At 36.8% G+C, this 15,486-nt stretch overlaps 1 protein-coding gene across 6 annotated transcripts in view; it reads right to left on the bottom strand.

Annotated features, from left to right (window-relative positions):
* Positions 1–15,486, bottom strand: part of ATAD2B (ATPase family AAA domain containing 2B) — a 167,095-nt gene that overhangs the window by 93,580 nt on the left and 58,029 nt on the right. For all 6 annotated transcript variants that reach the window (XM_042933579.1, XM_042933576.1, XM_042933577.1 and 3 more), the window contains 4 exons: positions 13,034–13,145; positions 10,150–10,265; positions 8,424–8,598; positions 3,338–3,426 (listed from right to left, as the gene is read on the bottom strand). In XM_042933579.1, coding sequence (XP_042789513.1) covers positions 3,338–3,426; positions 8,424–8,598; positions 10,150–10,265; positions 13,034–13,145 — 492 coding nt within the window. The remainder of the gene's footprint in view (positions 1–3,337; positions 3,427–8,423; positions 8,599–10,149; positions 10,266–13,033; positions 13,146–15,486) is intronic.

The raw sequence follows: 15,486 nt of genomic DNA, 5'->3' as shown, positions 1-15,486 counted from the left end.
TCCAAGGGATACAGGAGTACTGATGCATAGGGGCACCTGTACCCCAATGTTTATAGCGGCACTCTCAACAATAGCCAAATTATGGAAAGAGCCTAAATGTCCATCAACTGATGAATGGATAAAGAAATTGTGGTTTATATACACAATGGAATACTACGTGGCAATGAGAAAAAATGAAATATGGCCTTTTGTAGCAACATGGATGGAACTGGAGAGTGTGATGCTAAGTGAAATAAGCCATACAGAGAAAGACAGATACCATATGGTTTCACTCTTATGTGGATCCTGAGAAACATAACAGAAACCCATGGGGGAGGGGAAGGAAAAAAAAAAAAAAAAAAAAAGAGGTTAGAGTGGGAGAGAGCCAAAGCATAAGAGACTGTTAAAAACTGAGAACAAATTGAGGGTTGATGGGGGGTGGGAGGGAGGGCAGGGTGGGTGATGGGTATTGAGGAGGGCACCTTTTGGGATGAGCACTGGGTGTTGTATGGAAACCAATTTGACAGTAAATTTCATATATTAAAAAATAAAAAAAATAAAAATAAATAAATAAATAAATAAATAAATAAATAAATAAAAAACCAATAGTGGAGGCACCTGGGTGGCTCAGTCAGTTAAGCATCTGACTCTTGGTTTCAGCTCAGGTCATGATCTCATGGTTTCGTGAGTTCGGACCCTGCATAGGGCTCTGTGCTGATGGTGTGGAGCCTGCTTGGGATTCTCTCTCTCCGTCCCTCTCTGCCCCTCCCCTGCTCACACTCTGTCTCTCTCAAAATAAACTTAAAAATTATAATAAAAAAACTGAAAATCAACAGTAAAATAAAAAGGAGATTCTAAAATATATTCAAAAATTCTTTTTAAAAAGGCAAGAAAGGAGGAGTGCCTGGGTGGCTCAATCAGTTAAGCATCAGACTTCAGTTCAAGTCATAATCTCACGGTTCGTGGGTTCAAAACCCACATCAGGCTCTGTGCTGATAGCTCAGAGCCTGAAGCCTGCTTCGGATTCTGTGTCTCCATCTCTCTGCCCCTGCCCCACTCACTCGCTGTCTCTCTCAAATATAAATAAACATTAAAAAAAAAATTTTTAAGGCAAGAAAGGAGAAATAGAAAAGGAAAACGACTGACACAAATAGAAAACAAGGTTGTCCTCCAATCCGAACAGGTAATTACAGAAACATTTACAGACTATATCATCAAAATAAATCAAGAGAGTGTCAGATTACAAAAACACCCAACTACACATTATCTATTTAAAAAACACTGTAAATATAAAGACACAGAAAAGTTTATAGTAAATTAATAGAAGAAATGTCCTGAACAAAAAGCATGAGAAGTCTACACTGAACACAGATGAAAACAGATTTAAAAATGAAAAGTTGGGCAACTGAGTGGCTTAGTCGGTGAAGCATCTGACTCTTGATTTCAGCTCAGGTCACAATCTCATGATTTGTGGGTTCAAGCCCTGTGTGAAGCTCTGTACTGATAGCACGGAGCCTGCTTGGGATTCTCTCTCTCTCCCTCTCTCTGCCCCTCATGCGCACGCTCTCTCTCTCTCTCTCTCTCTCTCTCTCTCTCAAAAATAAATAAATCAACAAATAAGAATAATTAGACCCAAAAAATTCAGTAAAAAAAAATTTATCACAATAAACTTAAATTAGAAAGAAATAATAAGATAATCAAGAAAAAACCTACAATTTGTAAACTAAACACACTACTAATCATTGTGTCAGAAAAAATGACATTAGAAATTATTTTGAAGTATATGACAGTGAATATACAAGAGATCAAAAAATGTGGGATGCAGCTAAACAGTGTTTAAAAGAAAACTTACAATTTTCAATGCCTATATTAGAAAAGAATTAGTTTCAATCAAAAAAACTCTAAGCTTCCATTTTAATAATCTGGGGAAAAAATAAAATTAAACCCAAAACAAACAAACAAAACAAAACCCAAGAAAAGTCATGAAGGAATCTTAAGTGCATATTGCTAAGTGAAAGAAGCGAATCTGGAAAAGATTATATACTGTATGATTCCTACTATATAGCATTCTAGAAAAGGCAAAACTATAAATAAAGACAGTTAAAAAAAAAAGTCTATGTTACCAAGGGCAAGGGGAGGTGAGTGGTAGAACATACATATATAGGATTTTTAGGGCCGTGAAAATACTCTGTATGACATGATAATGATGTATACATGTCACTATACTTTTGTCCAAATTCATAAAATGTGCAATACCAACGGTGAACCCTAAGGTAAATCTATGGGTTTTGTTTATGATGTGTTACTGTATGTTCCTCAATTGTAACAAATGTACCCACTAGTGAAAGATGTTAATAATAAGGGAAGCTATGGGGTGCCTGGGTGGCTCCTCAGTTAAGTGTCCAACTCTAGATTTCACCTCAGGTCATGGGCTCTCAGTTTGGGAGATCAAGCCACAGATCAGGATGCTTGAGATTCTCTCTCCCCCTCCCCCACTCCCTTGCACACCTGTGTTCTGTCTGTTTCTCTATCTCACTTTCTCTCACTCTCTCTCTCTCTCTCTCAAAATAAATCCACTAGAATGGATAAAGTTAACAAGAACAGCAAAACCAAACGTTGGCAAGGATGAGGAGCAACCCAAGTTCTCATACATTACAGGTAAGAACATAAAATATAACAAACTTGGAAAACCATGCCAATTTAAACATACACTTACCATAGGACCCAGCCATTCCTCTCTCAGGTATTTACTCCACAGAAATCATAACAAATGTGCACACGAAAATGTGTATGCAAATGTTCATAGTAGCATTATCATAACAGCCAAAAATAGAAGTGAACTAAATCTCCCTCAGATGGATTAACAAATAAATAAATTGTGGTACATATACATACTTTTCCTCCCTCCCTCACTCTTAGTCCCTCCCTCCCTTCCTAACTAAGGATGACTACTCAGAAATGGAAAAGAACAAAATATTAGTATACATGACACAGATCAAAATTTCAAGATTAGGCAACTTTTTCTATAAAAGGCGTGAAACTAAATGTATGTAAACTTTGCAAGCCATACAATCTTTCTCTCACAACTACTCATTCAATTCTTCTCTTGCAGCACAGAAGTAGCCATGTGAAAGGTACAAGCATGGTTATGTTCCAATAAAACTTTACAGAAACAGGCAAAAGGCTAGAAGTGGCCCACAGGTTACAGTTTGCTCACCCTTGAGCTAAGTCAAAGGAGTCTTCCTCAAGGACACAGTTCACATTTTTGTAAGCCTCCTAGCACTTATCCAAAGGCTAAAGCTAACTACTGTGTCAGTGAGTGAGAAGAATCCAACACAATCTGATTAAGAAAAATTACCTATGGATCTGATCTTGTCTGCTGGAGCGAACTGGAGCTAATCCATCTATTTCATCAAAAAATATTATAGAAGGTCTCATCAAATATGCCTAGTATAAAAAGAAAACAAGTGTTATTTAGAGTTTTCATTTTTTACATTTAAGTATTGTATTTTCTTAATAGGTAATATAAGCAAATGCTACAACATGCAGTAATTAAGAAAGATAGAATAAAAATGAAAACTCCTTACCACCCACTCTCCAACCACAAGGCCTCTCCCAGTAGACAACTACTGTTCCCAGTTTGTTTACCCTTCTGTGTGTGTCATTTATATATGTACACAAATATTTTAAACATACTATTTTATTTAATGCATTTTAAACAAAGTATTCACATTGCTTTTACCAAATAACACAGTCTATTTTATGTAACTATATATATTTTCATTATTTTTTTTATTTGAGAGAGAGAGAGAGAGAGAAAGAGAGCGTGGACATGTGGGAGAGGGGCGGAGAGGGGCGGAGAGGGGTGGAGAGGGGTGGAGAGGGGCAGAGAGGGGGAGGGGGAGGGGGAGAGGGAGAGGGAGAGGGAGAGGGAGAGGGAGAGGACAAATCTCAAGCAAGCTCCATACTCAGCACAGAGCTTGACTCAGGGCTGGAGCCCAAGACCCTAGGATCACGACCTGAGACCAAGTCAAGAGTTGGATGCTCAACAGACTGAACCACCCAGACACCCCTGAGCAATATATTTTAATTAGCTTCCATATAAGTGCACAATGATCTGCCTCATTCTTTATTAACAGCTACAAAATGCCCCACTGTATGGTGTGCCATAATTAAACTAGTCTCCTATGTGTGGACATGTAGGCTATTTTGTTTTATTTTTAAGTTTTTAATTATTTATTTTTGAGAGAGAGAGTAAGCATAAGCAGGAAAGGGGCACAGAGAGAGAGAGACAGAGAGAGAGCGTGCAGCAAGCAGGCTCTGCACTGACAGTGCAGATGTGGGGCTGATACAGGGCTCAAACTCATGAACCATGAGATCATGACCTGAGCAGCAATCAAGAGTTGGATGCTTAACCTACTGAGCCACCCAGGTGGCCCTAGGCTATTTTCAATCTTTTCCTATTATCAATAATGCCTGAATAAACATTTGGCCTTTTATATAAATATAGACATAAACACATAAATATAATAAATTCTAAAAGTGGTTCAAAAGGCAAACGTCATTTCTAATATAGTTATTTTCAAATTGCCTTCCACTGATCACCACCAATATTTAAGAAACCTCACCAAAAATGTATTATCAAACTTTGATTTTTTAGAATAAAAAATATCTCAGTTCATTTTGATTTTTATTTCTACTCTCAATAAAAATGAGCACTTTCATATCTCTAAGAGCCATTTGTACTGTTTTTTTTTTTTAATTTTTTTAACATTTTATTTATTTTTGAGACAGGGAGTGACAGAGCATGAACAGGGGAGGGTCAGAGAGAGGGAGACACAGAATCCAAAACAGGCTCCAGGCTCTGAGCTGTCAGCACAGAGCCCGACACGGGGCTCGAACTCACGGACCGCGAGATCATGACCCGAGCCGAAGTCGGCCGCCCAACCGACTGAGCCACCCAGGCACCCCTGTAATGCTTTTTTTAATGAAAGTTCTGGTCAGATCTTTGCCAATTTTTCTATTGGATCATTGTTCTTTTGCTTACTGATTTCTAGGAGCCATTCATTTTAAAAATTAAGACTTCTCTCTGTGAAAGGAAATGCAAATATTTTTCTGCAAGGGGTACCATTTATCTTTTGGTTTTGCTTATGATACTTTGTTGCAATGCAGAATCTAAAAATAAAATGTATATAGGGAATCTGTTCTTTGATAGTTAAAACTCTCCCTACTCTGATATTAGGAACAAATCATGAGTTTTCTTCTATTACTTTCACAGTTGTCATTTTTCACTTAAATCTTAAATGTAGCAGCAACCTAATTTGATTTAATATAAATACTAGATTACAAATGTTAAGTCTTTATATTGTATAATTTACTCATATACAGTTTATGTATGTTTCAAAATTACTTACAGCAAATTCTTAGTTCACAGGAAGGACAACCTTCTAAAAACCAGATACAAATTTCACATCTCTCCCTGGTTGATATGCATTAAACCTCCAGTGTTTTCTAATAATTTAAAATGAAGGGCATTTCAATCACAAAACAGGTTTTAGGAGAAAAAAGTTTGTAAAACCAGAATTATATACTGAGGGAAAAAGAATATGGGAACCTGCTGGCTCAGTCGGTAGAAGATGTGACTTTTGGGTCTCTGGGTTGTGAGTTCAAGCCCCACACTGGGTAAATCGATCACTTAAATAAATAAATAAGTGTATTTGAAGCGAAAGAAAGAACAAAGATTTGGTCAGCACTTTTATATACATGAAACACATAGCTGTTTTTCAGAACTACAGCCTCGCAGAATTACAATATCAAAGTACGGTATATCTTGTGCCCTTCACTGTGACAAGCACTTTATTACTTCTTTTCTGTGAAATCTCACAGTAGTCCAGTGAGATTAGTATTTTTTCCTCTGTTTTATAAAAGAGACAACTAAAATCAGATGTTTTCATTTATTTCAAGTTGCATACTAAATATAAAGTCAGACCTCAGTCATTTTTCTGACACCTAAGACCAAACTCTTGGCCAATATATAATACCCCCATCATTTCATTTAGTGCATAGATCACGTCAATTTAGGAATGTGGACTCATTCAATTAAAAAGACAATAATGAAGGGCACCTGGGTGGTTCAGCTGGTGAAGCATCCAACTTCGGCTCAGGTCATGATCTCACGGTTTGTGAGTTTGAGCCCCACGTCAGGCTCTGTGCTGACAGTTCAGAGCCTAGAGCCTGCTTTGCATTCTGTGTCTGCCTCTCTCTCTGTCTGCCCTCACCCCACTCGTACTCTGTTTCTGTTTCTGTCTTTCAAAAATAAATAAACATTAAAAAAAATTATAAAAATAAATAAGTAAATAAATAAATAAATAGACAATAATGAGGGTGCATGGGTGGCTCAGGAAGTTAAGCATTAGACTCTTGATTTCGACTACTGATTTCAGCTCAGGTCATGATCTCAAGGTTTGTAAGCCCTGCATCAAGCTCTGCACTGACAGTGCATGGCCTCCTTGGGATTTTCTCTCTTCCTGTCACTCTGCCCCTCCCCATGCACTCTCTCTCAAAATAAATTAAAGCTTTGCTGAAAAAAAATTCTTAGGGGCCCCTGAGTGGTTCAGTCGGTTAAATGTCTGACTTCAGCTGAGGTCATGATCTCACAGTTCATGGATTCGAGCCCCGCTTTGGGCTCTGTGTTGACAGCTCGGAGCCTGGAGCCTACTTCAGAGTCTATGTCTCCCTCTCTCTGCCCCTCCCCCACTCATTCTCACTCATTCTCTCTCTCTCTCTCTCTCTCTCTCTCTCTCTCTCTCAAAAATAAACATTAAAAAAAATATTTTTTTAATTTTAAACAGCTTTGTTGCAGTATAATACACATAACATAAAAATTTTAACTACATGCATACTGTTTGTTTTTTTTTTTTAAGTTTATTTATTCTTGAGAGATAGAGAGAGACAGACCATGAGCAGGGGAGGGGGAGAGAGAAGGGGACACACAGAATCCGAAGCAGGTTCCAGGCTCCGAGCTGTCAGCACAGCATAGAGCCCGACGCGGGGCTTCAACCCACGAATTGCGAGATCATGACCTGAGCCAAAGCCAGATGCTTAACCGACTGAGCCACCCAGGCACCCCCATACATACTCTTAAAGGAGACCAACTGCATGTTGAACTTCCCAATAGACACTGAACACCTTGAAGGCAAAAATTTTACTATATCCCTTTCTACTCACATTATCTAGAACATGGCACTTTTTCATACTAACTAAAAGTAATATTTGAAGTGCTTTACCAATTACAAAACACTTTGAAACACATCAACTCAAGTAATGGCAGCTTGAAAATTGTCGAAAGCTTTCTTTTAATTTCATGTAATTTCCTTAGATGTTATGAAATAGAAGCTGCATTGTCAAATATGAATGACTTCCTTCACTAGTTCCAATAACCAAAAGTGAATTTATATCAGGACTAAGTTTTATTAAGTATGAGGAAATAATACTTTTAAAGTTACAGAGATAAAAAAAAAAAAAAGATTGCCTACATGATATCCAGTCACCTAACCCTGCCTTTTTAAAAAAAAATTTTTTTTAATGTTTATTTATTCTTGAGAGAGAAAGACAGAGAGAGAGACAGAGTATGAGCAGGGGAGGGGAGGGGCAGAGAGAGAGGGAGACACAGAATCTGAAGCAGGCTCCAGGCTCTGAGCTGTCAGCACAGAGCCTGACACAGGGCTCCAACCCACGAACTGTGAGATCATGACCTGAGCTGAAGTCTGATGCTTAACTGACTGAGCCACCCAGGCGCCCCACCTAACCCTGCCTTTTTAAAGCATTCATTACAGAATTCTTCCAGCATCATATTTTATAGCTTATGAAAATAATGTACTACCCTGTAAGATTTCTATGCTTGTTCCATTTCCTCAATTAGACTATAAGTTCATGATATATGAAATTATACCCAGGGTTTTCAAAAACATCTAACGTGGTATTATATGCTTAGTAGCCACCTTAATAAATATCTTGTGAATCATCACATCATTAAATTAGTACTAGTAAAACTGCTGTTAAATACATCTAAAGTTTACAAATTCAGATTACTGAACCTAAACATACTTACTAGAAATATGCCTCCTTGTGAACAGTTTATATTTACAGACTAAATGCACTCAATATTCTATTTAAAAAAATTTTTGTTGAATGTTTGTTTATATTTGGGGGGGGTGGGGGGACAGCACACGAGCAGGGGAAGGGCAGAGAAAGATGGACACAGAACCTGAAGCAGGCTCCAGGCTCCGAGCTGTCAGCACAGAGCCCGACATGGAACTCGAACTCACGAGCCATGAGATCACGACCTGAGCTGAAGTCAGACGCTTAACCAACTGAGTCACCCAGGCGTCCCCTAAATACTCTATTTTGAAGAAAATATCTTCATATTAGGTGATTTCACTTACCTGATCAAAAAGAAGCCTAAGTTGCCGTTCAGATTCACCAACCCACTTGCTCAGACAGTCTGCTCCTTTTCGCATAAAAAAAGCCACCTTTTTGTCTCCCTGACTGCACTCATTAGCTAATGCTCTGGCAACCAAGGTTTTACCTGTGCCAGGAGGGCCATAAAACAAACAGCCCCTAGAGGAAAAAAGAATCAATAGGAATAAGATAATGTTACTGCCACCACTAATAACCAATACATAAGGATGCACCTCCCATAGAATTTTTTTATTAATGAATATATGACAATTCTTAGATATTGAGAAAGCTCTTTGTAGTATATAGACAAGTTTCACTTTGCTGAGAGTATTCAAGGATGTTCTCAACGACCAAACCTTGGTAGGCAAATCAGAGATGAGAGCCATTTAGCAAGATAAACCAAAATTTTAAATGTGTCTTCCCAATGACCCAGAAATTTCACATCTTAGAATGCATCATAAATACTCAAAATATTATGAATACAGATTTTAAATGAATGTTCAAAAAAGGATCAATTCTAATTTGTGAAAAACTAAAAAAATCTAAATGCTATTAATAAGGCACAGGGCTCAGTTTGAGAAGTGCATGACTCTTGAGCTTCAGCTTAGTTCAAGCCCCATACTGGGTGTAGAGAACACTTAAATAAATAAAACTTAGAAAAATAATAAGGAATAAATAAATATACTGTTATATCTATAAAACAAAATACTACTAAAATATCAAAAAGAATAATATACACATTACTGATATGGGAAGGTGTCTAGAATACACTGTAGAGTGAAAAAAGTTATATAAAAGCATTACTAAATAATTTTATATTAAATGTTTATATATGCATAATAAAGGCAAAATTTAAACTTAACATACACATATATGTATAAAACAAGCTTATAAAGAATATACAAAATTGTTCATCCCTAAGAAGTAAAATTACTCTCTACTTGTAACACTTTCTGCTTCTCTCTCCATTTTATTTCAGTTTCTCCCACAGCCATGCTACTTTAAGGACTTTGGGAAAAGTAATAATTATTTTCAAAATTCAACTTATATCCTACAAAAAACAATACATTGCTTTTGATTTTAAAAAGCCACTGTAGAATTATAAGCCACAGTTTTAATCTGCTCAAACAGAAGATGACTCTTTAAAAAAGATTTTCTACATCCTGAAACAGATGGAAAATGTAATGGTCTACATGTATATCTTGAATACTTTATTCTCCCAACTTCCCTTAAGTTCTCAGCCTTTTCTAATAGCTACCTAGCTATCTATCTCATGATCAAACACAATCTGATCATAAAAATGGATGTCAAAAAAAAAAAAAAAAAAAAAAAGCTTACCATTTCAAAACTACCAGCATCAAGTCACATATACACTTAACTGAAATTGTGTTTCCAAAGACTAAACAACATACAGCATCAAACTCTATGCCAAATTATGGAAAATCCATTTGGGCAATCCACTTGTATATTCAAGGCCTGCGCAGAGATTTAGATCTTATACCTGACATTTAAATGCTGAAATGTAAACTTCAAGGATACACTTACTACCACAGCCTTTGAACCCTAATTAATAAAATTTCATTCCTAATTCTCATTGCTAGAACACATCAAATCAATACATATGAAATATTTATATCTATAATCATTTACTAACTGAAATTTGATAAATTAACAGTAATAACAATAATAAGCATCTAGGACATTACTTACCTTGGAGGCTGAATCTTAAATTTCTCAAAGATTTCTGGATATAGAAGTGGGAATACTACCATTTCTTTCAGTGCATGAATATGATGGCTCAATCCACCTATACTATCAAACCGCACCTTGGGAAGAAGGGAAAAAGTTCAATATAAAATAATTTTAACTACTAAAGATTTTTTTTAATTTATGAGATTGTCTTATGATTCAGAAATACATGCCTTCAGCAGGAACTGTTGAACATAAAGTTCAAAAAATTACACTTCTGGAGTGCAGAAAAATAAAGTCAGCAGTAAAATTCAAGTTTACATTTCAGTTCAGCTAAATAAAGCTACCATTCTTTAATCTCCTAGTAACTAAGGACAAGATTAATGTCCAATCTAACACTTTAATGGGTATCTAGAGGAGATGATAAATTGTATTTATACTCTAATGATTTAAATGCCTTTCAAAATACCATCTATCACATGCCTTGCCAGCAAAGGCAGTACTGTCCCTAAGGGAGCAAAAACTGATTTAGAAGTAGGGTGAAAAACATCTTAGCTACTACAATGGTTTGAGACCCTCCAAAGCTCAACTTTATAAAACTAAGTCTTACTCTTTTTTTTTTTTTTTAAAGAGAGAGAGCCCATGTAAGTGGGGGAGAGGGCAGAGAGAGGGAGAGAGAGAATTTCCTAAGCAGTTCCCACACTTAGCACAGATCCCAATGTGGGCTCGATCCCACAACCCTGGGATCATGACCTGAGCCAGAATCAAGAGTCAGACATTCAACCTACGGACCCACCCACGTGCCCCCAAGTCTTAATTTTTTTTAATTAAAAAAAATTTTTTTTTCATGTTTTTATTTTATTTTTGAGAGAGAGAGAGACAGAGAGACAGAATGTGAATGGGGAAAGGGCAGAGAGAGAGGGAGACACAGAATCTGAAGTAGGCTCCAGGCTCTGAGCTGTCAGCACAGACCCAGACACAGGGTTCGAACCCACGAACCGTGAGATCATGACCTAAGTTGATGTCAGACACTTAACTGACTGAGTCACTCAGGTACCCCATTTTTTTTTAATTTCTTTAAATTTAAGCTTATTTACTTATTTTGAGAGAGAACAAGTGGGGGACAGACAGGGAGAGAGGGAGAGAGAATCCCAATCAGGCTATGTGCGGAGCCCAATGTGGGGCTCGAACTCACAAACTGTGAATTCATGACCTGAGCCAAAACCAAGAGTTGGATGCTTAACCAACTGAGCCACCCAGGCACCCCATGTCTTATTCTTTAATATTAATTTATCTAGATAGAAATTTAATTTCTCTCCTTAGGAGACAACAATGAAAAAGTGATTTAAGAAACACTGACCTACCATAAGAAACAAGAGAGATTATTCCTCCCGTCCATAACAGTTTAAATACCTAAAAGACTTTGTAGAGTAAAATATTGTACAGAAAAAAGTACTTGAAGGAAATACTGCCAAAATGTTAACAGTAACCGCCTCCCCCTGTATCTTTATTCTGTTACAGTACTTGAAAATGTTTCAAAGTGAAATGTTACTATGATAAAAAAAAAACTTAAGTAATCTAGAAAAATAAACACAGAGTTTAAATAAGAAAAACTGTATTTGTATATGATATCAAATTTAAAAAAATACTACTCTAAATAAATGGCAGAGACATCTAAAGTTAACTGATTCAAGACAGTAAGGTGCTGGTCAACAAAATAAGCAAAGAATATTAAGTAAGGTTCTCTGAGAATGTACACTAGTAGATATGAGACTGGGAATTCAATACTCTAAAGTCCTCGTTAAAATAAATATTAAAATAAATATTTAAATAAAATATTTTCCCCTATGACTTCAGATTGAGAAGAGATAACATTTCATTTTTAAATATATACACAACTCCATTGGTAACTCAAGCTTGTCATATGAGAATCAGTTAAATTATGTCATATAGAAACATTTATGGGAACAAAAAAAAAATCAAATATGATCTTAGGTGGGCAGTAACCTATTCCAAAATACACTCCCTAGAAAGATTCTAGTAACACTAAATATCTATGACATCCTCTAAATCTTGCCTTTCTTTTCAGACTTTCCCTGGGTACTATAACCCACTTCGCATAGTGATCTCAACTATCTTTATATTTGACACCCATATCTGAATTTCTAGCCCATACAGTTCTCCTTAAGGCCAAACCTAACTAATTTCCTACAAGTTACTTCCATTTGTGATGTGCCATGGACACCTAAACATGTCTACAACTAACTAAATCATCGTAACCCCTCTAAACATTTTCTCTAATGTTCCCTACATCAGAGAGTAGATCCCACCCAGTCGCTTAAGCCAGAAACCTAGGTCATACATTCAACTTGTTTCTCTCCTTCATTCCCCAAAAGCAATAAATTCACCCAATTCCATCAAACCAAATTCTCTCAAGATTCTGTCAAATCCACCTACTTCTTTCCATCATTACCCTACCATGACCATTACTCCAAATTACTATGTTACAACTATGTCCAGACCAGTCTCCCTAATGCCAGCCTTGCTTCCCTTCATTAACTACATCAGAATCAGAGTGTTCCATCTAAAATGTAAATCTGATCATGAAATCTAAGCAGTTTCAACAATACCCTACTACATATCATGGTTTATGGGCCTTGCCATATTTGTCAGCCTCATTTCCTACCCATTTTTTATTATATACGTCAGTATCACTGATACAGGGGGGCGGGGGGGACTTAAGTATCACCTGTGACCAGAGTGCTAGGTTCCAAAACACATACATCAAAACACTAATAATGATGATGTCTGGGTTTTTATTTTTATTATGTGTTGCCTTAGAAACAAGGAACAACCTTTATTTTTTTTTTTAAGTTACTTCTAGAAAAACATTTACAAAACTTACTGATTTATCAATGTTCATTGGATCAACATCAGCCAAGCTTGCACCCACTTTGACACGTTCTCGGAGAATACCACTAGCTAAATCTTCTGCTCTGAAGTTCATAGGCAAACATCTGAAATTCATAAAAATTCAAGTAGATAGCATTAAAAGTTTCACATTTAACTTTTAACTTTAAATTTTTTAGAAGTTTAACATTTAACTTTTAAGTTTCACATTAATACTCCTCAGGCATTACATGGGTATGTCTACTCAGTTTACAAGATTAAAAGAAATTTCTTTCCCTTTAATTCAAAACTAACCAATTCTAGATCACATCTTGATAGCTAACCTTTATCTTCTGTTTAACTCCTTTAAAATAGATCTTTAGCCACCTAAAATCCTATACTGTATTAATTTTATTACCCTTAAGAAAATACAATCTACTTCCTCTTTTAACCTTGGATAGTTACCAAAAGATGACATAAACAGCCTCAAAAAAAGTATGACTTCAGTATAAACTGAATGTACTTTTCACACACATTTCTGAATCTTAACTTACCTTAAAAATATATTTCCAAAGCAAGTATCAAAATAGTTCAGATTAAGTAGACATTAAATTCTTTTATTTAAACTTAGATTTTGGGGGCACCTGGGTGTTGGTTAAGCACCCAGCTCTTGGTTTCAGCTCAGGTCATGATCTCACAGTTTGTGAGTTCAAGCCCCATATCAGACTCCATGCTGACAGTGCAGAGCCTGCCTGGGATTCTCTCTCCCTCTCTCTCTGCCTCTACCACTTGCTCTGTCTCTCTCTCAAAATAAATAAATAAACATTAATAAATAAAATAAACTTATTTTTTTCTCTTACATCTTCTTTCCATCACCTACATGTGGAATTATTTTCAGCATATAATCTGCAACAATCCAAACTTGTTTCCAAGAGATACTAACTGAAAATTTGGTATTTCTACAATAGATACATAATACCAAATTATAGAAATACTTTGCTAAATGTACATTTTCTAAATATAATTTATCTCTAGTAGTATAAGCTAGAAAATTAACTCAAATTTTAAAGAATAAATTATAATTTGATGTTCTAATTACTTATTAGACAAAATACTGGTTTTCACCCAGTGAAAATTCTTTTTTCATTTTTTTAAATGTTTTTATTTATTTTTGAGAGAAAGAGAGGAGAGAGAGAGAGAGAGAGAGAGAGAGAGAGAGAGCGCGCACGCGCACACACAATCAGGGGAGAGGCAGAGAGAGAGGGAGACACAGAATCTGAAGCAGGCTCCAGGCTCTGATGGGTCAGCACAGATACGAAGGCAGGACTCAAACTCATGAACCTCGAGATCATGACCTGAGCTGGAGTCAGACGCCTAACCAACTAAGCCACCCAGGTGCCCCACAGCGAACATTCTTGAGGTTTTAGTGAACCATGTAGTAACCAGTCATTTACCCTAGTTAGGGAAAGACCACCAGATGGCACTCAATGAAACAAAACAAATTTTGCAATAAAATCCAGGGCTCCTGAGATGATTCTATTAGAAACCAAATCTCACTCTGAGTGCTGTAATCATTGTAGCATCTAATAAAATCAACCTCATTAGGGGTGGCTGAGTTGGTTAAGTGTCTGACTTTGGCTCAGGTCATGATCTCATAGTTCATGGGTTTGAGCCCCATGTTGGGCTCTGTGTTGACAGCTCAGAGCCTGGAGCCTGCTTTGGATTGTTTCCCTCTCTCTCCACCCCTCCCGCACTCATGCTCATGCTCTCTCTCTCCCAAAAAAAATGAATATTTTTTTAAATATTAATAAAAAAATTACATAAAATCAGGCTTATTAAATGGATTTGGATTAGAGGAGAGGTACCAAAGAAAAGACTACCAGAGGGGTTGGCTGCTTCCCTTTGGGTCTTCCTCCTTTACCTTCCTGCACATTCACTGAGTAGTTACATAGTAAATAATTTATGAGAAGTTCTCCCAAGGTTAGACATCTATTTTAAGAATTACTGAGTAGGGGTGCCTGGGTGGCTCATTCACTTAAGCATCTGACTTCGGCTCAGGTCATGATCTCATGGTTTGTGAGTTTGGGCCCTGCGTCAGGCTCACTGCTAACAGCTCAGAGCCTGGAGCCTGCTTAGGAATCATGTCTCCCTCTCTCTCTGCCCCTCCCCGACTCACACTCTCTCTCTTACTCTCTCAAAAATAAGTAAATTTTTTTTTAAAAAATTAGTAAGTAAAAACCAAATCAGTGCCTTAATCTGGTCTAAAATATGTAGTAGGGTGCCTGTGTGGCACAGTCAGTTAAGTCATGACCTTAGCTCAGGTCATGATCTCACAGTCTGTGAGTTTGAGCCTTGCATCAGGCTCTACACTAATGGCACAGAGCCTACTTGGGATTGTGTTTCTCTTTCTCTCTGCCCCTCCCCAGCTTGTTCTCTCTCTCTCTCAAAATAAATAAACTTAAAAAAAAA

The sequence above is a fragment of the Panthera leo genome, chromosome A3 (genome assembly GCF_018350215.1).
Source record: "Panthera leo isolate Ple1 chromosome A3, P.leo_Ple1_pat1.1, whole genome shotgun sequence".
Classification (NCBI taxonomy): Eukaryota; Metazoa; Chordata; class Mammalia; order Carnivora; family Felidae; genus Panthera; species Panthera leo.
Note: the sequence above shows the minus strand (reverse complement) of the source record. Positions and strands in the feature narration are given on the sequence as shown.